At 32.7% G+C, this 27,997-nt stretch overlaps 4 protein-coding genes across 5 annotated transcripts in view; 2 read left to right on the forward strand and 2 right to left on the reverse strand.

Moving 5' to 3' along the window:
• Positions 1-6,850, reverse strand: part of LOC108906145 (1-phosphatidylinositol 4,5-bisphosphate phosphodiesterase classes I and II) — a 97,475-nt gene extending 90,625 nt beyond the window's left edge. For both annotated transcript variants that reach the window (XM_018709336.2, XM_018709335.2), the window contains exon 1: positions 6,471-6,850. In XM_018709336.2, the coding sequence (XP_018564852.1) occupies positions 6,471-6,599 (129 nt within the window). In that variant the 5' untranslated portion in view covers positions 6,600-6,850. The remainder of the gene's footprint in view (positions 1-6,470) is intronic.
• A 4,608-nt stretch (positions 6,851-11,458) lies between these two features.
• Positions 11,459-16,699, forward strand: LOC108906124. Its single transcript, XM_018709290.1, has 6 exons — positions 11,459-12,207; positions 12,298-12,514; positions 12,674-13,016; positions 14,411-14,581; positions 15,765-15,946; positions 16,422-16,699. Exons 1-6 carry the CDS (start codon positions 11,493-11,495, stop codon positions 16,597-16,599), a joined length of 1,806 nt encoding a protein of 601 aa, XP_018564806.1. The 5' UTR covers positions 11,459-11,492; the 3' UTR covers positions 16,600-16,699.
• A 1,221-nt stretch (positions 16,700-17,920) lies between these two features.
• LOC108906121 (transmembrane protein 147) lies at positions 17,921-18,954 on the forward strand. Its single transcript, XM_018709287.1, has 3 exons — positions 17,921-18,075; positions 18,129-18,261; positions 18,316-18,954. Exons 1-3 carry the CDS (start codon positions 17,999-18,001, stop codon positions 18,787-18,789), a joined length of 684 nt encoding a protein of 227 aa, XP_018564803.1. The 5' UTR covers positions 17,921-17,998; the 3' UTR covers positions 18,790-18,954.
• A 603-nt stretch (positions 18,955-19,557) lies between these two features.
• Positions 19,558-27,505, reverse strand: LOC108906152 (DDB1- and CUL4-associated factor 8). Its single transcript, XM_018709345.1, has 8 exons — positions 27,419-27,505; positions 27,055-27,316; positions 24,740-25,250; positions 24,103-24,278; positions 23,511-23,676; positions 23,160-23,456; positions 22,583-22,819; positions 19,558-20,593 (listed from the first exon to the last, which is right to left on the reverse strand). The coding sequence occupies exons 2-8, from the start codon at positions 27,306-27,308 to the stop codon at positions 20,450-20,452; spliced, it is 1,785 nt and encodes a 594-aa protein (XP_018564861.1). The 5' UTR covers positions 27,309-27,316; positions 27,419-27,505; the 3' UTR covers positions 19,558-20,449.
• Between the last annotated feature and the right edge of the window lie 492 nt (positions 27,506-27,997).

Genomic DNA, 27,997 nt, shown 5'->3' on the forward strand with positions numbered 1-27,997 from the left:
CGTTCCCACATAGCCTAGCCCGGGAACAACAAGGACAGGTCAAAGATTCCTAGATAAGTCTGAAGCAGTGCAATATAACTAATGGCGACCAAGTACATGGGCCACGACGTTGTTTTAAGCATAAAGTCAAGCAATTTCGACTAAATCAAGCTTATTAGGAATTTTTAAAAAATAATACACCTTTAACATAAGTAGTTTTATACTTGACGTGAATTGTTTTGTACTGCTTTTACATTTTATCTAATATAGCAGCGGTAATCAAACTGTGTTCCGCGGAACCCTGAGGTTCCCCACAACCTCTCTGGGGATTCCGCGACTCGGTCAAAAATTCAAAATTTTGAAATTAACAATATCGATACTATTACAAAATTCAAAAAAATCTCTTATAGTACATTTTTATAAATAGTATATTATATGATCAGTAAAAAATGTGTTCTAAAATTTTTTTTGGTGTGGGGGTTCCTCAAAAAAATATTCCGCAAGTCGTAAAAGTTTAAAGACCGCTGTATTAGAGTAAAGAGATTTATACTCGGAGTTATATAGTTTTGTATATAATATAGATACGAAGAACTCAAACTGATTGACGGTTTTGGTAGCTCACTATGTTGTAACTTACGAAGATGACGTAGAAAATCCTAAGCAAAGAAACCGCAGTCATACTATCACAAGTAGTAGGTAGCTATTTTGTCTGTAATTTTATAATCATTAACCGCAGAACATATTTAGAATCGAGGATGTATGTAGTATACGCATATATTATGCTCATTTTTATATAAATAAGCTAATATACCACAAATGTCATAGTAATTCCCATTTTTTCATTGATAAAAATGTTTTGAATAAACAATTACATAGAATTTTTATGACACTCTTACATTCAAACTTCACGTAACTTGTAAATTTTTTATAAACAAACAGAGGAAGTAAATTTAACTAATATTATGAGAAACAACTGCTCTAAGTGCTATATGCTCCGGCTAACACTAAATTACACTAGCGATATCTAATAGATAGCTAAGATTATTTATCAGGAGAGTCACCAGACATATACCGAGTTCTCGTCAAAAAAAAGATATTAAGTTTGATGTATACAATACAATTTTTTTCTGTTAATACTTATAATTCCATACAAGAAGGGAAGTTACCTGATGAAACAATCCCAAGTAAAAAGTGGAAACAAAAAGATCTCTTTGTAGTAGTTTTTTTACGTGATTAGTCTTTGTCAAGGATGATAATAGTACAGCAAGAATACAGGATATTTCGTTGAATGCTTGCTTTGTTTAACATTTTCAATATGTCAAGTATGTATTTTTGTATTAATTATATCTAGACATATCATTTACAGTTTTTGTTTTGGATAATTATTTATTACCAGCTGTTTTGTCGTGGTATAATTCAATACCTACTAGTTGGAGCATGTAGCCCTTAGAGTAGTCGTTTCCTGTAATATCAACAGTTAGGAATCTTGTCTGTATGGTTAGCTGCGGTACCCTATTTAATAATAACTTATTAAAAGATGCATATAATAATTTCCAACCCCAATTTATAGGAAATAAATGGCGAGGACAATCAATTTGGAGAACTATATTGATTGACCACACAAAAATGCTGTTTTTTCCTCAATAAAGAACTTGTTGGAAATGTTTGAACAACACGAACGAATTACAAGTACACTTTGACAAAAGTAATAGTTTTCCTTTTAGTCTTGACACATAAATTAGAATGGGTTACACCTCGGGTTACACAAGACAGTCACGCAAACTGACAGTCGATAGACTAAACTTTATCAGAATCTACTTTATATAAATATATATCCAAGAATCGGCTACAATGGACTTTTATATCGTCCCGTTGAATATTCTTTTTTTTAAGAAATTTAATTATAAACTGAAAAAAATGTAGATACAGAATCTTTTTAAAATTGACACAAAGTTACGCTTTGCTGCGTTTTTATGAAACCCCTTGTATATTCCTATATTAAAACTGAAACTGCCGCATAATTAAGTTGTGTCTAATAAGATTCTACAGAGCAGTGTTGATAACTGTACAAAACATTTATATGTGAATAAGTAAATGGAATAAACACTTTCCAAGGACTGAGGAAATAGCCAAGCTGAACTTGCATGTATAAAATTAACAAAATTATTCCTTAGGTTAACATAGAGTCGTATAATTTTCAAATCATTGAGAATGGAAATTATTTTAAAGACCAGTTCAAGTCGAAAACGCATACATTTTTAATGACTAAAAATGTTTGTACTAGAATAATCATTAATTAAATTAAATATAAGTATACCATCGTTGATAATTCCTATTTTGAACAAAAATAATGAAGTATCATGATAATTTTTACTGTATTGTAAAGGTAATAAGTTAACTCAACGAAATTAATTTTTTTATAATATTATTAAACGAAGTCAAACAATGTTCTTCGATACCAGAAATCTAGGTAAGCAAAAGATCACCACACAACCAACTTCCTGGGTTACATGTCCCAACTAGCACTGAATTACACCAGCAATATCTAGCAAATAGGTAGTTATACGTAAGGTTGTCAGAACTGAGTCGCGGGACATAGGTGTGCGCATTATTTATTAAAAAGCAACAAATTAAATTGCCCACAATACACCACCATAACATCAATGGATAGGAATTACTCAACATCAGCACGATAAAAAATCAACAGTATACTAACATGACGGGAACGTGAAAAGCATTTTGAGGCAGCGGCTCACGTATGTCTCGGTTGACCCGCTTGGTACGTCATTGAATTACGGCTCTCTCTGACAGCTTTAGTAATTAGGATTATCCACAATAAAAACTAAAGATTATTATCATTCAAAGAAATACAAAAGAGTTATGTTATAACAGTCAAACATTTATTAGAATGATTTAATAATTTCAATATATCGGGTATGTGTTTTTGTGTTTATTATATTTAGACATCATTTTTAATTTTTTTTTTTTTTGATAATACTTATATTGCTGGTGTATTTCGATGCTAGTTTAGCCCACAGAATAGTTATTGTTCCCCGGAATAACTAGTTAACAATCTTAGACTTAGGTAGATATCTTTTACATATTCACATTTCTGGTATCAAATAATATTGTTTGACAATTTTTTAGAAAAAAGTTTGAATTTGTTCGAATTAACTTAATACTACAATACAGTAAAAATACGAAAGCTAATAGTAATAGAATACGTTTTTGAAAGAGATATCTTAATCTGCCAAACCCAAATTTCCCTTCTTTCTGATTTTTCCTGTATGATAAAAATTGTGGAAATTTACATAGACTTTTTACATATTTGCAATGGCTGTTATACAAAAAAATATTTTATATATGAATTAAACATGCGTTGTTTGTAAGTACGCATTTGAGTGTAGGTATATTTTTTTACGATGTATTGTTACTTTTTTACTGTTTCAAAATGTATTACTCCTAATCTTTCATGTGTTAATATATTTGTAAATAATAAAATTGATAATTTACCTGATGTTGTTACCGTAGAGAACTCTGCTAGTGGCCTAGCAGACCATATGTTTAGATTAATTTATTTTGTCCCCAAGTAATGCAGCAGTTTTTAACCAGTGGCGGCTGGTGCGGGAGGGATTTAGGGCCCGACCTCCCTAAAAATTTTCGTAGTAAAAAAATTTAATACAAAATTTAGTTAATTAAATAGATTAGCCTTATAAAATACATTAAAAAGGAACTATTTTTGTAATGTGCAGTCAATTTAACTCGACTCGCAAAATTCGTTTGCAAAGCTCTGAATACTTGGGCTCCTCGTAGCTCGCCTCTACATCTGTAAAGTGTTTACAGCGGTGATCATGGTTACCTTCGCCTAGTAGTGAAAAATGCAGTGGGAGTAGCGCATATTTACTATGCAGTTTGGTCCGACCGTAACTAAATAATAGCTATTCACCTCTTTTTTTTTAATAAATGTAATTTGTTCAGGTGTGTGTAAAATTTTGTTATATACTTACATGTTGTTTCTTGTTTTTTAAAAATATTGTAAAAGTTTAAGTTGATTGCAACACTTGCAGAAAAATGGTGCGAGAAATACCTATAACGAAAAAGTAATTGAAAAGTTTATTTCGAACAAAAGCAGAACAATGGACTCTCACTATAAAAAATAATGTAGAGAACATTTTCCCTATATTTTCATAGTACTTAAAATAAAACTACCCAATTATATTTGATTTTTTTTCAATACTTTGTCCCTAAATTTTTTATTTAATTTATTTTCCCGTCATTTAGATAAGTTGTTACCTTGCCACTTAGGAAAAATATAAATAGACTTTTTGGTCGTCTTAAAAATACTACGTATGTATTTCCTATACTATACTATTACTATACTATACTATTTCCTTGCTTCTTAGTAAAATGACACTTTAGTTGTCGTAAATATACTTATATCGATTTGTAAGTTGTCATTTTGTGTGAATTACAGAAAAAGTGTAAAATTACATGCTTAACGTAAATTTACTTGTATAGTTTTACATTATCTGGTGTGGCGTGAAAATAAGCAATGATGTAGTTTGTAATTTTACATACGTGGCCTTATCTCTGTAATTTATTTTTAATTTACTACGTCACGTGCGCCTCATACACCCAAAATGAACCGAACGTATTAATAAACCTCATGCTGAACAGTACAAATATCCTTATCTATGTTAATTACATATTTATGCCATTAAAGAGCTGTTGTCAATATATTTTCAAGTGTCCTCCTCCAGTAATTATCGTCTAAAAATATCGGCTGAGCACTTTGGTATTAAACCATAGTGTGGCGCTTATCGCGTACAGGATTACCTTAGTGAAATAATCCCAGATCCCAGATAAAGACTGTAATGAGGCGACGACAGTATATTGTGTACAATTTATAAATTAATGATTTGTTTACAAGAGGTGTTTCGGTGCAATACGCCAGAAATCAGTGATTCCCAAACAATATGCGAAGAAGAGTTTATATTATTTGAACATTTAATAATATAAACACAAATTGTTGTACTAGATAGATCGTAGAATTTTATAAATGTATGATTGTGGACCAGAAAAATAATAATGAGGTAATAAAATGACGTAATGAGCAATGGCGATAAAAAATTGAATTGAATAAAAATTCATTTCAGGTAGTACTTTAAAGGTGCTAAGCTAATTCTAAAAATTTTCCTAAATTCTCATCAAATTAATATTAGGAACCTATGTATATCCCGATTATATTTTATGAATACGGATATGTTCGAAGATATGTTCAAATTTTTTTTTTTAATTAAACACCCTATATCTTATGTAGTAAACAAGTCTTCGATTATAGTTTCTTTTAATACAATACATACTTGGGAAGGTTTTGGGATATGACAGCTCAAAAAAAAAACACATACTTTTCGTAATTTAAGAAAATGTAAAAATTTACTATAAATTAATTAAAATAATTTTCTTTTATTGGATTATCAATAAGACGGGGTTTTAAAAATCCATAAATAGATAGTGTTAACAAAATTAATGGTGTTGCGTTTTAAAAAATACACAATTATGCGAATTTTTGTCTCTACTAAGGCTAAAAAAAATACTTTTTTCCTGTATGGTGATAAACAAATAATGAAAATGGCTTGTATCTATTGATACATTAGTATGTGAAGAAAAATTAACAAAAATGATGTCAATGGGATGTCAAAATTAGGATATTTATAGTATGCAAATATACTAATTACCACCTACTACCTATTACCTATATTAAATTACCAAAATAATACGTATTTGTAAGGTTAAAACTGGTAGCAGGTTTCAATTTAACTGACCTCTCAATCCCAAGTGGCTCTGAACAGGTGCATAGTTTATTTTTTGCAATGAATTTGTGATTTATGTACTGTGTCTTATAAGTTGGACCATATTAAGCAATATATCTTTAACAGCGTGTATTAAAACAGATGGAAAACATATAATTGTAATTTTATGACAGAATGGATCACTAAAAAATTTAGTTCCTAATACTCGTTTTTCTTTTGCTACATGGTAAATATAGGTAGTCGAAAACAAATAACCAAAATGAATTACATTAGTTTATAATTACTGAATAATTAAAATGTGAAGAAAAATTATAACGTACATTGGAGGTTAGTAACCCTAGTAACCACTCGGCGCGGCAACTTTGATTTTTGACAGTTCTGTCTAAATTTTCAAAATACCTAATTAATTTTCTAACGCAAATCCTAAAATGAAAATGTCACAGCATCACATCAGGAACATATTAGCATTGTCGCTAAACAAAAACAAACGTGTTATTGCATAAATTTGTTCGTATTTCCCCGCAGCAATGCAGATTATGCATAGTATTAACATAATTATGCGATAATTTTTATGGGCAAAGGGTTTGGGAATCACTGGTGGCTGAATCAACGGGTGATTTATGGCACTCAACACCGATATATGCGGCCGTAACCGGAGCCGTGACATGGAATCCCTACCTCATCCCACTTAATGAACTTCTCTCCGTTCTGCAGAGCCTGGGGGACCTCGATCGGTTTCAGGGAGACGGCGTTGCCCACGGAAGGCCCGGAGCCGGAGCTGGGTCTGCCCCCGGCTGCAGCCGACATAGTGCCAGGGGTGATCACTGCCCGCACATCCCGGAAAAGCGAGTTCTACCACTGAGTGCCACCGAAACAACCACCGAACGGCTCATCCGTGCATGGCCGAGAGTCAAAGTGGGTGCGTTGAGCGTCTGCGGTGGACCGTTTTCTTGGGGGGTCGACAGGTCGTGTCTGGATTTACTGTTTTTCTGCGAGTCCCGAGCGGCACGGCAAATCAGACGTCACCATCTTGTTCCTACTGCTGTACTTTTATTGAAGCAATACCGACACTGACTAGGCTGTTGCACGGCGGTGTTGTCACGTCGCGCCGACGTTCCAATGTTTTGGTGTGGACGGTGGTGGGAGGGACTCGGCTTCGGCTTTGGTGAGGCCTTCTCCCTCACTACCCAACTTCGAATTTAACAATTCATGTTTTATTATATTGACTTATTTTATTACTACAGAACAAAGCGTATTATTTTAGAATATATTTATTCAATAACGTTAAATTAAATTTGGTACGACTGTTTACCTAGAAATTATAATTTTCAATATATCGAAAAGAGGAAAACTTTAAAATTTTCGGTTATTTTTTTCTAATTCATGGTTTTTCCAAACATTCCGTTTAAATATTTACGACATTAGTAAAAGGAAAAATAAATTGATTGCGATTACTTATCCTTTCGTTAGATTTATTAATTTATTAGCACAAACAAAAATTTCTACAGAATTTAAATCAATGTTTACATATGTAAAATAGACTAATATCTCATATCTCTGTATAAATCTAAAGGGGTAGCTTCTACCAAATTTTGTACTGCCTACATATACACTTAATTGAATCTAAAAATTGAATTACAGCTACCTCGTACACTTACTGTTTATTATATATAGTATACAAGTTACCACATAATAAGTATACATACCTCTATACCTACCAATTTGTCACATTCCCGATATTATTGATACGTTTGTTTTAAATTTAAGACCATCAATTTTTAGAATCACAATCAATCATGATATAGGTAATTGCTATAAAAAAGTAGGATCATATTCGATGCAAAGTAGTAAATCATTGCCTGTCAAGGGATCTAGTGCCATACGCTTTTAAGGGTTTTAGAAATTGAATAATTTCTTTATACATTATGAAGGGACGAAGGGATATCAGTTCTCGTCTGGCACCCTTTTGTTCCTACAAAAATTCCTTTATTCTCATAAACTTTGTATTTAAAATGTAATCTATTATAAATCCAATCTGTTTTTTAATTTCCTCGTATGTACTGCATTTTACATCTGTACGCGCCACTGTTGTTTACTCGTTTTTTGGAAGCGCTCTTTGATATACGACCAAGCTCGCCAGGTTAGTATTTGACGTATAACTGACCACTTCGTGTACACTCGATGCACCTGGGCGACTACAGCTACTAGCAGAATACAGTGCGTATGCAGCGGTATTTCAGATTTTACATTCAATTTCATTTTAAATTTGAAATGGTTCTTCTTACGCCTCCTAAAAATGATGACACGATTTTCCTTTGATAAAAGACCGACAACTTTTTGCTCTACTTTGCATCGAATACGATCCTACTTTAGTCACATATTATAATAGGGGCCTTTTTTGAAAAAGATATCATCACATTTGATGAGGCCTGATAGAACATAAAAAATAAGACTTGATATAGTTGATTAACTTTTGGGACAGTCAATACGTTTTTTTCAAAAAAAAACAGTGCATTTCAGATATATCAACCATATATAGTACCGTTTTTATGTATTTTAACTTACATATCTGTCCCCTGCCCCTACGACATACACCGTAAAAACCTAACCTCAGAAAAATTAAAATAATTCTTATATAAGTATATGAAAATAATGTCACTATGTAAGATTATAGTTAACGACCTCTAGCAAATGGTCAAAAACTAACTACACTAAACAAACACATCTTTGCATTCTTAGCCAAATTTTAATGCATTATATTATTTGGCAAAGATATGGCTAAAATTTGATTAAAAAAATATCTTTGATAGGTTATATCTCAAAATCAAAAAACAGTAGGTATAAAATTTTCTTATAAAGAAGCTAGAACACTTACCTCAATTTATTATACTACGTATATAAAGAATAGCCTGTCCAATTTCTGTTTCAAAAACTGTTAAATACAACACAGGTTTTATGCGTATTTATATATTTACATATCCATACCTATAGTTATGTAAATTTCAAATATGTCTTGCCTTTATTCTATTTAGTTGCCATTAATTGATAGATTTTATTTGTTGTCGGCCGGTGGCCGAGGAGTTTAACGTGTCAGTACTTGATTCAATGAATGACACTGTTAAGGATTCGATCCTCGCAACCAGAAAACCGTTGGCTTGGGTCAATATGCAAAATTGATTCCGGTGGGCGTTTGATTATCCCCCTAATTATTGACGTTCTTCTAGTTTCCTACCTTCTTGCACCGAATGGTGATTAGAGCTTACGAATGTAAGTCGTTTCTGAGCGCAAATGCAACTTACTGGTTAATACTGCCCCTCTCCCGCACAAGATTTCAGTTTCCAGGGTAGTCATTGCTATTAGAATAAGGGATATAGAGATATTATTATTATTTATTTAATACATAATAATTTCTAGATAGTGAAATATGTTCAAATAATTTATCATTATATAAATTTTTAATAATTTCGCTAACTATTTTATTTATCATAATAATAATGCATTACACAGGTTGCTTTATAATAATAATAATTATTATTATTATGCAATTATCGCTTTACATTAAGAAAGTTATTATTTTAATACATTTATTTTAGTATTGTTTTAAAAAATATAAGTAATATATGGCTTTTTATTTTAAGATGCAAATAAGATTCTTTTGAATTTTAATCTTCCTGATTTCTTGAAGATCGATCTGGCAACACCGCGATTAATGACCATGTTATTACCTAAAACTGCTGTTGGCCTGTTACTGGGGTAGAACTAGGGGCGCATGCTATGTTTCAGTTTCGGTGGTTAGTCCTGCTACCTGCTACAGATGGACTATTGTTTTCATCCCTATTGAATTTGCATCTATAAGTTGCTGGCCCGTTACATTAGCGGTTCTTTTGGGCAATCCAGTGCTTTTTTACGTGTTTGTTAGTGGTTGAAGACTCGATTGCATCGCTCCCCTTATTTCATATATCGATTTCCAATCTTAACCTATCTCAATGAGCCCTCGATACCTATTTGGTGTTATTGTTAAAATTGGGTAAAATAATTCGGACGAAAACGTATCCAAAAGACGGCCAGCCTAAGAAAGACATCCCAATTTTTAACTTTTGCTATACATTTTACATTTTTTCATCATTACGTCAAACATAATAATCCTATAATATACCTAGGTTATTTTTTTAAGTTCATGACATATCGGGGTGTTAGTTGCATCATCTTAGACCTAAAAAGTCTTAATGAATCACAAGTCTAAAGGAAACTGGTTTCAAAATATCTACCCACAAGACGAAGAAATTTAAAAATAAATTCAGAATATCGGTACTAATAAGTCTACAGATTACAGATGAAGGTAGATTGATGAAACTTAGGTTAGTGGTTCAACCAATTTAAAAAATTTTAAAAACGAAAATGTACCTTAATCGGTTTATTTTCATATACAGAGTAGAGTAGTAGAGTAACATGCCCTTGAAGCACATGTCAAATCGGAGGAAATGGAGGAATTGAGAATTGAGTAATGGAAGTATGGAGAGTCTCCATGAATGGAAGATTGGAAATTGGAAGCTGATTAATCATACACCATAGAACAGAGGTTACAGATAACATTGTTTGCACATGTCCTCAATCTACTTCTTTAGAACATGGCGGTATTTGTTTACATCTTTATAATCTGTTATCCGTTATCCATGATAGCGTTATAAATATATTTAACTACTGCTGCATTATCTGTATTAATGAAGTAGTTTCCAATTTCATTTGAAACATAGTATTAATTATGTATATTTTTTTGTAAAGAAACTTAAAAATGTCGCCACATCCATAGGCCCACAGAACATAAAACATAATAAAGACGCGCGGCGTTGTAAGCGCACTTCGTTACAAGACTTTCCAGTGTATCAGCGCTACAACGGCGACCCGTTAAACTTTAATATGGGTCATAAAACGGGATTCAAATTTGTATGCTCAAGTCTTCTCTTCACTTCTTGTCTACCTTGAGTATAAAATACTGTCTACACTATTAATATGGTTGATTTCTTGAGCACAGTCTAGATTTTGTTTCTATGTGTTCTGTGAATTATAGCTGCTTCCCTTTTGCAGGCAACTGAGTACATATTACACGTGAGGTGAGTGTACTCACATCAGTTGTTTCTGTTGTGATTCATCTTGTAAAAGGAACGATCATATGAGTTAAGTATAAATAAACCATATAAATGCGAAATATTATTATTGAAAATACGTTATCTACTTATACTTATTATTTGCAACTTTTAGCTTTTAAAAACAAACCTAATCGTGCCTAATCTCACTTTAAATAACTGAGCACAAAATGAGCCAAGTGAACAAGCTCTCAAGCTAATGCAGATAGTAGTAAGTGGGGGTAAAAATTCTCAATTCAAACTCACTTCGGAAAATTAAAAGAAACGCACAATTAACTGAGTCATGACGTCACATGTGATATTAATGTGATTTTTCTTGCAAAAGGGAAGCAGTTTAAATTAGAATTTTGTGAGTAGAATATTTGTCTTTCTTCCTTCTCCTCCTCCTTCTTTCCTATGGTGTTCTATATATGAATAATGAATGTTGCTATATTCGTTGTATCAACTGACAATAATTTCAATTTGAATTCAACGAATTTGACTTAAACGTTAAACCATTTTGAAAGAAAGTGACTAAATAGAAAATATACCTATTTTTTGAGAAAAGCCATTTAAAATGGATAGAAATGAAAAAAATATTCAACCAAGTACATCGGATGGTAAAGAAAATAAGAGTGATTCAAGAAAATATAATTTTTATAGAAAGCCATCAATAAAGAAAAAAGGGCCAGAAGTAAGACAAACTCTTACAAGTTACAAGAGAATGTTAAAAGCTAACCCTTTATTGAAACATGAACTGGAAGGAAAAGATTTATCTTTATTGAGTAGACAGTCTCAAATTTCTGGAAGTGGTCAGAATAAAACTAAAAATACAGCTAGCACAAACAATCGACCAGAAAAACAGTCACTGCAGGCAAATTTTAACGAAGGGAAACCTTTAATTACAAAAGTTCAGAGATCACAATCAGTTAAGAACCCTCCAAAATCATTACAGCCTGTGAAAAAAGAGGCTTCATCTATTTTATGTGGAAGTAAACAACTGAGAGGTAAAAATATAAGTTCCACGAATATCTCAAGACAATCCAACGTTGACTTTAATCCATGCACATCAAGATTTTTATGCTCAACTCGTTTAGAAAGTAATTGTTCCAAAACTGCAAAAGATATCGTAGCAAGTTGTAAAACTGATAAACAGAAGATCAGAACCCAAGATAATCCTGTTTCTAACAGTGGAAAATCAACAGATCTGAATCATAATGATAGACCTACAAAGAATAAACCAATGAGACGATCATTGTCTGCTCAACACTTTGAGAGGAAAAAACGTGGTGGTAAGATTGTCTCTATTTTTCCCTTTTCCATAAATTTATGTTTTAGAATATATTTTTTATTTTGTACATATTTTTTAAAATTGTTTACAGGCACTGTTAAATTTGGTCAACGAGATCCTTTTGCTCGTATTGAATTTTCTCAATCAATGGATGACGTTTCAAAACTAAAACCTTCCACCATTCAACATGACATATCACCTATAGCAGAAAGCAGCCGGGAATCAAGTATAGTTTTTAAAACTCCATCAGCTTATGAACGGCGAAGCATTGCTAAGTCTACTCCGAAATCAATTCTCAGCACTCGAAGGTTAGTCATTTTATAAATTGGGTAGTTTTCAAAGATGGCCATAAGTAACTCACTTTTCTTTTTCGTTCTAACAATTTCCAGAATGTATTAGTAATTTGTAAGCAAATATAGGAACTAATACCTTTGTATGTTTACTAAGTGATCATCTAAATATTTAAGGTCGCTGTACCGTCCTGCGACACCATTGCCTTCCTTATATGACTTACAGAAGAGATTAAACGACTGGCTGGTAAAAAGGGGAAAAAGTCTTGGTTCTTTCCACCATTTAAAATGTTTTGGAGAACAAGATAAGGAGTTAGAAATTGTAGATGAAGAGAACAAAGAAAACATTGAGGTCAATCAAGATTTAAGTAAAGGTAGCTACGAAGAATTGAGAATTGAACATTCAAATTATGAGTGTCCTTCAGAAAGTACTACTGCTAAGCCGTTGGTATTGAATGACGGAAATGCCGAGGGTATTGCTAAAGCGGCCTTGGAAGATTTGGTAAAATTAATACAAGATGTAAGTTTTTTTATATAATTATTTTATATTATTATATCATACAATTCAGTTGATTGGAAATAGACGTCTCACACTTCCATATTTTAATATTGCAATTAAATTATTGATCTTTCCGAATTTGTTGGATTTGGCAAAATCGAATATTCTTGAGAATCAAGTACTCGGTTCTCGGATACTTTTACTACATTATATTTTAAAGAATTTTATTGTTCATTTTAACTAAAAGTTTTCCTTCAGTCTAGGCCCTGTGTGGGTGTGCCCACTCTTAGAACTCCTAGGCCTGCCCTGATTGAATGAATTCTGAAGATCCAATTTTAGACGACTTACTCATACATTTCGCGTGGTATATTTTCAATTGTTGGTAGAATATTCAAATTAAGGTCAGATATTGTTTGTGACTTATTTCTGTAAACCAATGATTTCATATGACCCTACAGAAAAATGTCCAATGGGTTGAGATCACATATCATTGGTGGCCAGTTGACAAAATAATTCTCAAAATAACCCGGCAAGGGAGTTGTTGTTGCAATAAATCAATTGTTTGATAAGGTGTGTGATAAGTCGCACCATCTTGTGAAAAGAAACACATTGTCTATGTAAACTTCTATCAGTTTAGGCGGAAGATTTTCTGTTTGCATATCCCTGTAAGACTCTTCATTAACAGTACTACGATTTCCATCATCCTTAAAAAAATAAGGTACTATAATGCCTTGACTCCAAAACCACACCATACGGTGGACCTTCTGAGGATAAAAGGGCACCTAATGAATCACTCGAGGATTTTTATAAGACCAAATTCTGCAATCATGTTTGAGCCATAATCCATGTGCTTCATGGAAAAAAAAATATTTTTTCCTCAAATTGTGAATTGAGTTGTAACTGTTCACCCCAAGCTCAATTTCTAAAACTATTTGAAATTTAATTTAAATAATTGTCTATTTCCCTCTGTTTGCTCATACACTTTTAATATATATTTTATAAGAATTTAAATTAATTCACTGTAACTGGTTTAATTATTAGTTGTTGGTTGGTTGAATGATTTCCGGGCTGGTTGCTACGTCGTCGATTAACAACTCTTGACGTTTTGAGAGACATATCGGTCTCTTCTTCAGAAGTTCTGAAACACGTTTTGCTTGTTGAGTTGTTTCACATGTCGTTTTAGTTTTGGAAACAGAAAGAGATTGTTTTTGGAAACTTACTTTAGTTTTATTTGTTTGTCATTCAACCATTAACGACAGCCATGAAAGCCTACAAACAAAACTGGTTTATTTATTAATTTTTTTTGTGAATACATTTTATACGCTTTATGTTAAATCTAAATGTGTTTAAGCTCCTAGGAAATTCTGCCCTATTAGGTTGCTGAAAAATGACATAACTTTTTTATTATTATTTAGGGATATCCTAGGCCACAGTGCGAAGGGTGGTTGGAATTAATTCGACAAAAATATCAGAAACTCGAAGAGGAACCTCAGTATTGGGAGTGTCGAGCTGCCATCGAACAGTCCAGAGGTAATATTAGTAACGCTGTCCAATGTTATCGAACTGCCATTGTTCAGGGAGCAGAGGTAAATATATATTTTTTTTTTGTTAAAGAAATTAATTTTTTCTCTTGCTAGAACTGTAAATTAATTTTGAGGATTTTTTTCTGTAAATTTGATGGTTTATTGTGCAAAATTGTGTACATCATTATTTTTCAAAGTATTGTCCATTACTTTTCCCCATTTTTCTGGCAGCATATAGCATAAGAAGAACTTATCTTTTGATGCTATCCACCAATCCATTCAATTTTTCGTATCTTCGTAAGATCGAACAAATAGTAATCCGATGGAATAATATCTGGTGAATATGGCGGGTGGGGTAAAACATCCCATTTCAGCATTTCTAAGTATTTTTTGACTTCATGAGCAACATGTGGTCGAGCATTGTCATGTTGAATAATTACTTTGTAGTGCCTTTGCTCGAATTGCAGCCATTTTTTCCTTCAATACAGGGCTCAAAGGCATCAATTATGTTCGGTGTTATTCACCAGTGATGTTTTCATTCGGTTGAAGCAGCTCATAGTACACAACACCTTGCTGGTGTCACCACAATTTTCTGCACTTCAGATTATTACAGCTTATATATTTTTTATCGCCAGTGATGAATACGATGCAAAAAACTCTTAATTTTTTGCTGTTGAAGCAATTGTTCACACGTAAAATATTGCCATTCAACATCTCTCGGCTTCAATTCATATGGCACCCAATTTCCTTGCTTTTGAATCATACCGAGTGCATTTAAACGTTTGGAAACTGTTGTGCGATCAACATTCCACGATTCAGCAAGTTCATTTGACTTCTAAAATGTTGAAACCAATACTCATACGTTTTTATCGATGGAGTATGTCCACCGTAAGTTTCTAATAACATTCGATGACTTTAAGCTGTACTTTTCTTTGAATTAAACAGGAAAAGTAAAACTTCCCGCAAATGGTGTTTTCTTGGTTTGTAATTTGACATCAGATACGTTTTTCTCATTGTCGTTATTATTATAATTTATTAATTACTAATTACGGTTAACTATTGCAGATCACTATTAAAAACTACGTGAAAAGAAAATATTATACTTTTTATTAAACCAATACAATAAATTTTGCTAAAGAAATGACACGGAGATCCAAAATTCAAAGACCCAAAAAACAATATGACATGCTTTGTCCTCTATTCGTTCTGTCTGGATTTTTACATTCTTATAAAATCTACATTGTAGATTCAATCTGTCGATGAATCCCTCGACATTCTCCTGCAGAAGTTCAGTCTGTTAAACATCAGCACTAAAGATGTCGCGAATGAAAAATCTGTAAATGAAAGAGCAAGGATTGTGAAAGACGCAAGGAACGTCTTTAAGTCGTCCATCATTCAATTCGCCGTCCAAGAAAGGAAGTTGAAAAAGTAAGTGAAAATTAGTGTATTTACTTAATTGTTTTGACAATAACTAAAGCTTCTAAAGCTTCTGAGTTCCATTTTTGGTAATATAGTGTCTCAATGGAACAGCTCTATTGTTCAGTAAAAGCGCAGTATTTGGTTAGGTTAGGTTATAATTTTATGAAATTATTTCAAAATGTCCTTAATGTATCATCTAAAAAAATTCATATTCATACAAAAGTTAAACTTTAAGAACTATGTGTAACACTACATACATGATCTTTGTTTACTACAGTGATAAGCAGTTTTCGACAAGTTTTCTATTAAAAACATGCATATTTATCTTGTTTGACTATTACATTTTTTTCAAAAAAAAAAATGCTTTATACTGCAGATTGTACATACCACTGTTTAATATATATGTATGCATTTAATATTCACGTTTCATAATGTTTTAATGAATTGTTATATTCGGAGAGTAGATATATGTGACTACTTTTAGGGATGGAAGCATAAAAAATGAAAAAAAATTTGTAGCTACGCCAGTTAGAAGAAGTACACGACTTTCTAGATCTGCTTATACTTCTACACCTAGCATCAAACTTTGTTCTTCCCTTCAAGAATTGGAAACTACCGATAGGGAAATGTTGGATTTCAAAAAGAATAAAGCGCTTTTATAATTTTTTTGTTTATTTTAACAATCACTAACCAAAAATTAATGTATATAACGTTGTTTTTAATCTAAACTTATTTACTTAATATTGCATCTACTAAAATATGCTGTATTGTTTTTTACTTTTTGATATATTGTTTTGTGATTTATATTTGTATTATATAGTATCCATTTGTTCAATAAACAGATTCACTAATTCCATAGATTTTTTTTATAAAAAGTTGATATTGTAAAATATGTAAGGATTATTACTACATAGGCCGATAAAGTGTAACCGAGCTAAACCAGAAATCGGACTTTTCCCGAATGTTTTCGATGCGCTGAATCCAAATCTGACCTCAGAATCGGTCCTTGTTACATCACGTCAGGTTTTCGAGATGTCCTAACCTAAATGTGCGAAAAATAGGTTTCTTCATTATATCCAATATTACTATTATTATTATTGATATTCGCAAATTGGGTAGTACCAGTTGAAAACTCAAAAAGTGAAATATCACATTACAAAACTGCAAAAATGTTTTCTAAAGTTTTCATTCTTTATTCCATCCGGCCATCCGCTATACTCGATCCGCAATTTTGAATTTTATGATTATGACTTCAGACTAGATTCGCAATCAGCGATCCCGGAAAACTGAAAGTGGGAATTTATGTGTTTGTAATTTGATTCTCCTCTTTTTTTGAGTCTTCACCTGATGTTATAGTCGTTACGATATCATGAATGAATGAATTTCCCGCTTTTAGGTTAATATATCTCGAAATCCTTATGTGTTGAAGCAATTTTGAGGTCGGGTTGGATATGGATCAGAGCGTCAAAGCCTTTGGAAAAGTATAGTCTTGTGTCTGATTTAAAATTTTGTTGGTCTGTGTTATTATAGATAATATAAAACCTGCAAAATATATTTTAACTACATCTTAATGGTATTTATTTTCAATTAAAATTTCGGTACCAACGATATATATGTAGCAACTTTGGGTTATTATACAATCGAATGAACGGTAATCCCCTTTCCCTTATATGAATAAAAAATGTTCTGTGATTCGAACTTTTGATCATGATCATATATTTAATATAGCCTTAAAATTGTGGTGGCTTCTTTTTTCTCGAATGCAGTTACTGTTTTTATTTTAATTGTGCACAGAAGAATAGGTATACCTAACTGATTTAAAATCGAATTAAATGTCGATAGTAAATAAAGTCCTGTTCGCTTCGAAATTGGACTCATGGATCTACTAGTTCGTGATTGTCTGATCCCGATTTAGTGATCATGATTCAAGCTGAGAGCAAAAGAAAACGGCTATTTTCATCTGACAACACTGCACGTCAGGTAATGAACATGTCAAAATTGAGCTAACCTAACATTTCCAAAAATTATTTTTTATAGTTATTCAGAAATTATTTGTACGAAATGACTCTTTATCATTTTGGAAATTGTGTCGCTTTAATTTACGTACCATATTATTTAACGTACAAACAATCAGGATTGTAATACTATTATGTTCTGCTTTTGAAACACTTTTTGAACTTGTCGTTTTTAGATCTGAATACGGAGCATTTTGGAAATGTATTCAAGCGGGGCTGATTTATATGTTTACACAGCTGGCAAAAATGCTAGTATTAGCAACATTTTTCCCAGACAACGTCTCGGATTTTGGCAGCGATTTAATAGGTGTAAGTAAAAAACCACAGTTTTGATTAGTTCCATTTTCATACATAATATTTTAGGAATTTTTAAAATCAACAGTTGACTTAGCCGATCTAGTAGGCTTATATTTGGTACTGTCTGGTATTCCGGGTAAAGGACACAGTAAAGTTCTCACTGCTGGAATAGGATGGGCTACTGCAGAGGTCATTCTCTCCCGAGCATTATTATTATGGGTCGGTGCGAGAGGTGCCGAGTTTGATTGGATCTACATCCAGAAATGCCTTGAATCGAATATCTTGTTAGTGCAACACATCGTTACAGCCACATTAGTCTGGCTATGGTCACGTCATGATTTAAAGAAAAATCTGAAGACTATCGTCACCGTTTTGTTAGTATTTACGTCTTACAAGTCTCTGTTATTGGACTTGTTAATTGCAAGTGTTAGTGCAGGGCCCTGGCTTGGTTTGTTTATTAAGGCAATCGTAACAATGTTTTACGGATGTGTTACTCTCGCTGTATATGCAGGACTTGCGCAAGTTATTGGAATTTTTTAGGTGTTTCGTTAGCAGTGCTTTGTGTTATGAAAAGAAAAATCTGTGATTTTCAGTTTCACTTACTCTTGGCAATGATGAAAGTCGTCTGGATGTAATTTGTATCTTATAAGTATTTGTAGCGATGATTTCTTGAATAATATATGATCTTCATGTTCATTTTCATCACTTCTGCCATTATTATTGTATTAGCTGACCTATTACAAGTGACCCCTTCTATTTTCTACATTATTCTCTGACATAGAGGGTGATTTACAAATGGTGACCAAAAATGAAACCTCGAATTCTTTGGTTAATTTTAAGGGGAGTTTTTCCTATAAAGTTTTTATCTAGGACGCTTGGTTTTTAAATAATTTAAAAAAATTAAAAATATTTTTTCAAGTTTAACACCATCGTATCTTTTTAACGAAGCGTACTAGATAAAAACTTTATAGGAAAGACTCCTCTTAAAATTCACCAAAGAATTTGAGGTTTCGTTTTTCGTCACCATTTGTGAATGACCCTGTATGAAAAAGTATGTAAAAATAAAAGTTGTAGACAGAACACTGCACTACAAAAATTTTTTTGTTTCTATTTTGCTCGATTAGCGGCTTGTCAGATCACACCAGCTGATTCACAAACTAAACATGGTGCTTGAAAAAGAAAAACTACTTGCACTACTTTTTCCTACATCAAAAATTTACAAAAAACAAGATAGTAACAATTATGATGTACTGTACAGTAGGTACCGATTAAAATGATTTCTGGAATGGGTTAAATGAGACACCTGTAAAAAATTACTATTTTAATTGCTAATAATAATAAATATGATAAAAATAATCACAATTTATGGTTTATTAACTAATTATCTTGTTTTGTCTTTCTGGGACAACCATCCAGTTACATTATTAACAATATAATGTATAACTATAATAACATAGTATACTAAAAAATAATCAAACAGAATTCATAGACAGGAAAATGTTATTCGTAAAAAATCGACACGCCCATCAACGTCAAGCAAATAGTGTAAAACAGTAAAGTTCATGACGTTTGTCGAATTTTATTACTCACATCAGAGAGAACAGTTTGGGTTTCAGGTTATTTAAATTCATGTTTGAAATTTTGAGGACTGCTGATTTTTGTAGATTTCAAAAAATAATTTGGCGGATGCTGTGAGTCTCCATTAATACAGAGGAATTTTACTTATGCCTCTTTTAAACCCTAGAACAACTAGAAATAATTCAGTAAAGCGAGAGAAAATTTGTTTTTTTTATACATTTCACAACTTTAGAAAATATGAAATGGTACGATAACCATCCTTTTGTGTATTTATAACATCAATTTTAACTTATTTATATAATATTGTTTATAAAAAAAAATTATCGAAATTTTTTTTTAAATAGTTTTTATAGACGATCAATTTTCACACTGCACATTCGAGTGTGTATAGTTGAAGTAATTTAGGAAAAATACAAAATTAGTAAAAACTTCAAACTGCATTTATTTAAATTCACAAGTAACTTTATAAAAGAAAGATGAGATACCGACTTTTACAGTTTTGCAAAAAATATATTATATATATAACCATTTTACGTGATTTTGTGGCGATTTTTTACCCTAACAGTTTTCGATCGCGTTGTGATATATAATATATACATGTCGATACAACCGCAGGGGATCATTATGAAGCAGAGCATCCGGCGGGTCCGTCTAGTACGTCATCCTCGTCGTTGCTGGCGCTATCTGAGGAAGACGAGCTCGCGGAACTGCTGTAGTTAGTCTGCAGTTGAAGGACGAAATTTTCCGTGTCGCTGGCGACGACTCTCTGAAAGAACGCTCTTTTAACACGTTAATGGAAACGAAATTTTTATAATTCGGCTTCTATTTCTGTTATTGTTATTACAGGGTGTATTCCAGTCTAGAAAACTAAGGATTATCTGGCAATTCCAATCAGTATTTGGAAATATCAAGGAATTTGTATAATTTTCAATTTTTTTTAAAATTCCAATTGTAATTGGAATTAAACAGGTGTCTTCACAGGATCTCCGGTTACAGAAAAGTGAGTTCCCTACAGACATTTCAATTTAATTGACAATTCAAACAAAAAATTTATGTTCCTCACCATTTTAAAAAATTTATAGAAATTACTCTTAAAACTATCATACTGGGTATTTTTATTATATAACTTAATTTTCATATTCAGCCTATGTAATATTCCAATATGTCGTCAATTAACAAAATTTAAAAATGTCTCATATGAGCTATGCACTATCGAACTAAGGTCAATTTTACAAAATTTAAGATGGCAGATCCAAGATGGCCGACCAAATTTTTAAATAATAACCCATTCGCGCTAAATTTAGTACACGGGAGTTTTCGGGGTCGCTGATCACGGATCCGAGGTAAATTTTGCAAAATTCAAGATGGCCGAACAAATTTTCAAAAAACAACATTCGCGCCAAATTTGGTATACGGGAGTTTTCGGGGTCGCTGATCACGGATCAGATGTAAATTTTGCAAAATTCAAGATGGCGGATCCAAGATGGCCGACCAAATTTTCAAAAAATAATACATACGCGTAAAATTTGGTATACGGGGGTTTTCAGGGTCGCTGATTACGAATTTGAGGTCAGAATTGCGAAATTCAATTTGTATTATTTTTGTTTACTTTATAACCTGAATACCCAATCATGTTTTAACCTTCTTAAAGTACATAGGTAATTGATTAAATTTTTAAAAACGAATTTTGTAAATCTGGCCATCTTGGATCCGCCATCTTGAATTTTGTAAAATTGACCTCGGATTTGTAATCATCGACCCCGAAAACCCCCGTATACGTAAATATGGTGCGAATCTGTTATTTATTGAATAATTTTTTATAATAAAATTGATACAAAAAAAAAACTGAGTGCATAATTTCTGCTATTTTTCAAATTATTGAAACTGGATTACGCCATGCAATCAATTGATTTTAATTTATTTACTCGAAAACGGTGCGTCATAAGAAAAATAGTTGAGATACCTTTTCTCTTCCAAATTGAACAAGGAATTCAAAAATAATTTTTATTTTAAGAAAAATCAGTGGCGTTTTTCTTTTAAACATCTGAAGAAGTGCCTGTGCGCACGCCACTGGTAAAACTGAAAATATTTTTATCATAAAACATATTGTTGTTAAGTGTCAAAGCCTGTAAAAATTCATTAAAATAACCTGAGCAGTCTCCAAAATATTTTTAAATTTGCATTTTTTTATTAAAACTTTAACACCCTGTAGATCGGAAACTAAGCATTTTCGGGATATGGTATATTAAGGAAATATATCACAAATCACTTGTACTACAACCTCCTGCAAGGAATGCATCGACTTACTAAACACCCTGTATACTGATAGGAATCCCAGCCCAACAAAATTATTTCACAAACACAATATTTCATTAAACAAAAATATAAGTTTAATAATTCTGTGTATAACAAAATGTGTGTTTGTTTGTTTACAAAAAGATTCAAATTTTGCCAGGATGCATGTTTTGCATCTAAACCATCTTTTTCTATCTTTTCCGGAAATAGGAGAAACCCTTTCAAAAGTGTCGAATGTGGTCCACCCTGTACAATTTTCGAAATAACTACACTTTGTTAAACATTTACGTAATAGATACCAACAAAAAAAAAAACAGTGCTCACTGAAAAATAAAAATTAATATAGAGCACAAATATTTCAAATCCATCCGAAAAACCTGGAAATATCAGGAACTCTTTGGTCGAGATCTGGTACACACCCTGTTATTAGCAAACACATCCTTACACTACAGAATCTCACCCGCATGTGGTTGGTGCTCCTCAGGTGCCTCCACAGCATCCACAGCATCTGGCTCTCATTGATGTCGGCGGATGTCGTGGACCAATTCGCCCGCGACTTATTGTTGTTCTTTATCGTCTGTGCGAGTTCCGGCATCGTTGGTTCATTCTCGCAGGACGGCACCCACACCTTTACGTCCCAGTCCAGGCCACTGGTGCATATGAAGGGAAGCTGAGGGTGCGGCTCGAGACAGTTCACCTGTTCCAGGATTAAAAACAAATTTGTGTTTTGATTAGACACGTCAACTATAAAATTAAAATTACATTTTCTCCTACGTTTCAAAGACAACACTTCGCATTTCAGTGGCCAAGTTTGTACATTTTTTCATCAAATGAATATTAAATTTTTCACAAACAGAATGGAAACAAATTTGATCCTCACGGGTTTCAATAATTCTCTATTAAAAAATTTTTTCCCTCACTTTTATTTGAATATATTTTTTGTGTGTTTCTTGAACAATAACGGAGCAACTGCGTTCTGCAGTAGTACCAGACCACCTTGTATGCATAGAAGCAAGCAAATCGCATTTCGCACTTACCACGCCGTTATCGTCCGCGAGCATCCACTGCACTATCGCCTCAGTGTTCTTCTCCCAGAAGTAAACGTTGCCACAATCGGAGCCGCTGACGACGAACTCGGACCTGGGCCCAAAGAAATTGACACCCTTTATCGTGGCCCCGTTTCTGTGGCCCTGGTATTGGTGGACGAAGTTGCCTGGGGGAGCGTTCACGTCGAACAGATAGATATCGGCGTCATTGTAAGAGGCAAGAATCTCGGACCCGTCGTGGTTGTAGACGGCGCAGGTGACGTGCAGACCCGCATATTCGGACTGATTCTGTAAAAAATTATATCAAGTAAATTTCGATTCGATTTGGGGGGAACTGCTTACTCTTTTGAAAGGGTGGTAAGTGGCTAGGGGATCGTTACTCTTTCTTTGGTCGTAGACCCTGACGACGTCGTCTCTGCCGCTGACACAGAATTCCTGGGTCTTTAAAGGGTGTCCGTGTATGCTGTACAGTGCGACTTCTCTGTCGTCGTCCCGGACTTGGACTATCCTGGAAATTTCATACGACAGTTAATATTATCAGCAAATTTTTTTTTTTAATGTTAATTTACTTCAGAAAAAAATTGCAATACTATTGAATCATAGATGCACTTGGATGACTATGTCATTTGTATGTACATGATAATTAACAACAAAATATGTGTCTTTTAACGAAAATGAGGGAAAGAAAAGTAAAACACAGACATGGTGTAACTTTAAGTGAGGGTCACATTTTAAGGGGTAATGTTGCCCGTAATACTAATCTGATATTATTTTTTTAATCAAATAGTTGTTATAAATCTTTTTTTAAGACGCATTTAAACCGTCAGGTAAAAGGTGGATCATATTTTTTACTAAATTTATTTTATAGTCATTGGGTAAAATAATTTCTATATTTTTATAGAATTATTTTATTTTTTTTTTCAAATTAACTTACCTCTCAGGTTTATTTTTGCGGACATCGTGGCTAAGCACCAGGCCGTCTTCTCCTGCACTGAGGATGATGTGGGGCTGTTCGGGAAGTACGGCGATCTTGTGGCAGGGTCCTCTGTGCGAGCCCAACTTTCTGTTATCACGAACTCCTTCTTCCCTCGAAATTTGAGCAATTCTCACCTCGAAAGCAAAGAAGTCTTTTGATAAATTCCATGCAGATATATCGGTTTACTTTGTTGTCAATTGACTCTCTACATTTGATTTGACTTTGAAGCAACCTTAATTTAGACCTGATTGGGTCAAACGGACGTCAGATTCAGATTCATCAACCCAAAAAATGGATTGATATATTGGTTTACTTTGTTGGCAATTGATTCTCACATTTGACATTAATCTGACCCAGATCTGATCGGGTCAAACACCGGATTTGAATTCAGAGACCTCAAGAGCTTATACCATGATCCTATCTTTCGGATCTCTTACTTTTTTTCGTGGGGCTGTGTAATTGCCAAATAAAGTTGTTTTTGTACATGTTTGTTTTTGTAACAATTTAATAAAAACGTGCTTCAAAAGCAAAAGTTCATATAAAAAAAATATTCTTACATTTCAACAATTTCAGTAAGAATTGCTAAAATTCTTACCTGTCCGTCCCTAGCCGATGTGGCGATATGTAAATCCCCGCTAAGATTCAGGAACTTGCTCTGGAAGATATTTCCCCTGTGCTTGGTATCATATTTCAACAGACACTTGCCGATCTTCCAATCCCAAATGACGACCTTGAGGTCGTCCGAGCCGCTGGCCAAGAGCGACCCGTCGGGGTGGAAATTCAAACTATTTACACAGCCGTCATGTTCTTCTAATTTATACATTAACTCTAACCTCTGTACACTGTGCAGCGAGCCGTAGCAACGTCTCTGGAACAGCTCGGGGCTCTGGTATTTGGAACTGACGCCTACCTGTCTCGTTACCACCTCAGGGATTATGAACCACTTGTGTTTCGGCTTGGGCTTCTTCAATGTGGGGTGCACCTCTTCGTCGGAATCCGTGTCTGTGTCGTGTATCACTGTGGAATCGGAGCTGGCCGGACTCGAAAGAGGGAGCATGTTGTCTTCAGATTCTTCCTCCCGCATCGCAGAATCTTCTTCGTTATCACTGAGAAGGAAGTTTATTTTAGTATATACTAGGTGTTTCAGGATTAATCGGCAATTTTAAAATTCAAATCCTAGTGAAACATATTTAAGACATTTGATACAAAGTGAAGAAACTTGGGCCAATTATTTATTTTCAAATTTTTACGGTTGTAGGCCATCAGGATTTAGGGAGCATTATGATCAACACCCTCAGGTTTAACAAACTACGCATTTATCGTTATTATTTACTACATAAAATACTTTTACAAAATTAAAAATTTCCAAATTAATGACTCTTTTGGACTTTCCATAAATAAAAATTTAAAGTTGTATTTTTCTAAGATAAAAAATAATTATGGCCTTTTTGCCACATAAGTAGTTCTAGAGTTACTTTAGATTTATCGTTTGAAAACAGTTAAAAAAAAATAACTCGAAAAGGGCCAGAATTCTGTGGCTCTTAGTGACTCCTGGTCTACTTTTGTCAAAAGCTGTCAGGTATTTCAGAAAATGTAAAATTTTTGAAATATCAACATGCTACAAGATTTCGATGATACTGCCAAAAAAAATGTTTAAAAATCTATGACGTTTCCCAAACAAAAGACAATAGAGCCACAGTCATAGAGAAAAATTGTATTATTTTGTAGTTTTACTAACTCCATAATTTATAATACCTTATTCCAAAACACCTTGTATAATATTTTCTCAACAGATGATTTCAGTTGAAACTAAATTACATCTTAGTTTGCACAGTCTACTTTTTATATTTTTCATATTCTTCAATTTAAAATAAACTAAAAATATTTTTCGGCATTTTAACACCATTAAAATATCGATCTTGAAATTGTAAGCCGTAAAAAAAATGTTACTGTTTATTTTTATAAACTAATCGCAGATGATGCATAATGCCAACTCAATTCTAGAAAGAATATGATAAAGTGCCTTTAGGCCTATGAAAGATAAAAATCTGTCTATTTTATAAAGCCCTATATATTTATCGAATTACTTACATCAAAGTGTCTAGATAGAGAAGGCTATGATGTCAGTTGCCAGGTTTTAGGAAACTGGCCAAGGAATTTTACAACAGATATATCTGTGCATAATTAATGGGATAAACACAAAATATGTTTCAATAGCATTTTATTCAATTTAAAATCGATTCGGAACAAATGTATTGCCAAATATTGCAATAATTTGAAAAATTATAAATATCACAAATTACACAATATCTGTAAAGTCATGCAAGCACATTTGGTTAATGTTTTTATCTAAAAACAAGGTCAATTATTAATTTATGTTAAATTTATCTAAAAAAAATGGATCCCCGTACACAGTGGCTAAAACACAACACAGTTATGTGCAAAAAAAATTAACTCTATTTTATTTAAGAGAACTGTTTTTGTATATTTTTTTAGATTAAAGGTTCCTAAACTGATTCCTTTTAATTTAAACATAGGTATCTTTTGAAGATATAAAAACAAGCATGTTAAACTGAACTAAATACTGTCTATCATTACCTGCCCATTCAATTAAAATAGTTCTTGTCACATAAACAAAAAAATCAGCATCTATTTTAAATCACTTGTGGACAAGATAATAAAATTTATCACACTGACTAAACATTGTACCTAGGCACTCAAATTAACTTCCTGTTATAAATACAAGTATTATTTTTGAAGTATAGTAAAAATAAATACCATACTTTTAATGTTGCAATAACATTTTATATAAAAAAATATTTTTTTTACTAAGATCTGTTACTGTCAAATTTTAATTATTGAGAGCACTTTTTTGGCAAAAGTCCAGTGAAAAAAAAAAATAAAATCTACCTTTGGTTTTCCTGTGCCTCATCGCTAGTCCTTGTTCGATAATTTCTGTGTTTGGAGTTTCGGCTTCTGGGAAAACCACTATCGGTACTGGTACTAGCACTTTCCTGTTCTGTTGTGTTGGATGAACTTGAAGATTCCTCAGACTTTTCCAGACATCCACTATCAGTCTTTAACCTTTTCGCATTTTCTGTTGGGCTATCTGGGCTGTCTGAAGGTTTTTCCCTATTGTCATCATCTGACATATTTTCTTCCATAGCTGGTTCTAAAAATAATATAAAAAGACGTAGATAAATTTCTGGAATAAAGAATGGTTATCAACAATCTTAAATACACGTTATTATAAAATTATAATTATTGATCTTACGTTACTATATAGTTTTTTTTTGTTACCAAAAGAAAAAGAACCTGTTTATTTTCAGTACAAAATTAAGCCAATCTGACATATGTGACAACAAAAATGTGGCTTACCAACCCTCCTTCCTTGCGTCAAGACTAGGATGGGTCAAAAGTTCCTAAGTGCTGCAAGAATTTTCAAATGTGAACTGCATATACAATTAATATTTATTTTATTTCCGTTTAATTCAGTTTAGTTAAATTACGAGAAAAGTTACAGAATAGTAATTGTGCATTTAATTCAGGGCAACAGCTTTAAATTAAGAGCAACAGCCAAGATCAACAAGCATTTCTTAAAATTATAATAAACAGATCATTTTCTTGGCAAACAGCTGCTTTTAACACTGTCATAAATAAAAGAATGTCACCGATAGATGGCACTTTCTGTGCTAGAACATATTTTAAATAAAACTTAGAATTAACGTTAATTATTATTGTTATATTATAAACTATATTTCTATTATTTGAAACACATTATTTTTTACTTAAAGATAAAACAATTCTTTATTTATAAAATCACAATTTTATATAATAGTAATTAGAAGCAGCG

The sequence above is a fragment of the Anoplophora glabripennis genome, unplaced genomic scaffold, assembly GCF_000390285.2.
Source record: "Anoplophora glabripennis isolate ALB-LARVAE unplaced genomic scaffold, Agla_2.0 scaffold74, whole genome shotgun sequence".
Lineage (NCBI taxonomy): Eukaryota > Metazoa > Arthropoda > Insecta > Coleoptera > Cerambycidae > Anoplophora > Anoplophora glabripennis.

Coding starts and splice junctions, on each gene's coding strand:
- LOC108906124 (XM_018709290.1), top strand. CDS start 11,493: ATGGATAGAAATGAAAAAAATATTCAACCAAGTACATCGGATGGTAAA. Junction 13,017..14,410: donor TGGTAAAATTAATACAAGAT/GTAAGTTTTTTT, acceptor ATTATTATTTAG/GGATATCCTAGGCCACAGTG. Junction 14,582..15,764: donor CCATTGTTCAGGGAGCAGAG/GTAAATATATAT, acceptor TCTACATTGTAG/ATTCAATCTGTCGATGAATC.
- LOC108906152 (XM_018709345.1), bottom strand. CDS start 27,308: ATGGAAGAAAATATGTCAGATGATGACAATAGGGAAAAACCTTCAGAC. Junction 23,457..23,510: donor CTTACCACCCTTTCAAAAGA/GTAAGCAGTTCC, acceptor AATTTTTTACAG/AATCAGTCCGAATATGCGGG. Junction 22,820..23,159: donor TCGCGGACGATAACGGCGTG/GTAAGTGCGAAA, acceptor ATCCTGGAACAG/GTGAACTGTCTCGAGCCGCA.
- LOC108906121 (XM_018709287.1), top strand. CDS start 17,999: ATGACTCTTTATCATTTTGGAAATTGTGTCGCTTTAATTTACGTACCA. Junction 18,076..18,128: donor ACGTACAAACAATCAGGATT/GTAATACTATTA, acceptor TGTCGTTTTTAG/ATCTGAATACGGAGCATTTT. Junction 18,262..18,315: donor TTGGCAGCGATTTAATAGGT/GTAAGTAAAAAA, acceptor ATAATATTTTAG/GAATTTTTAAAATCAACAGT.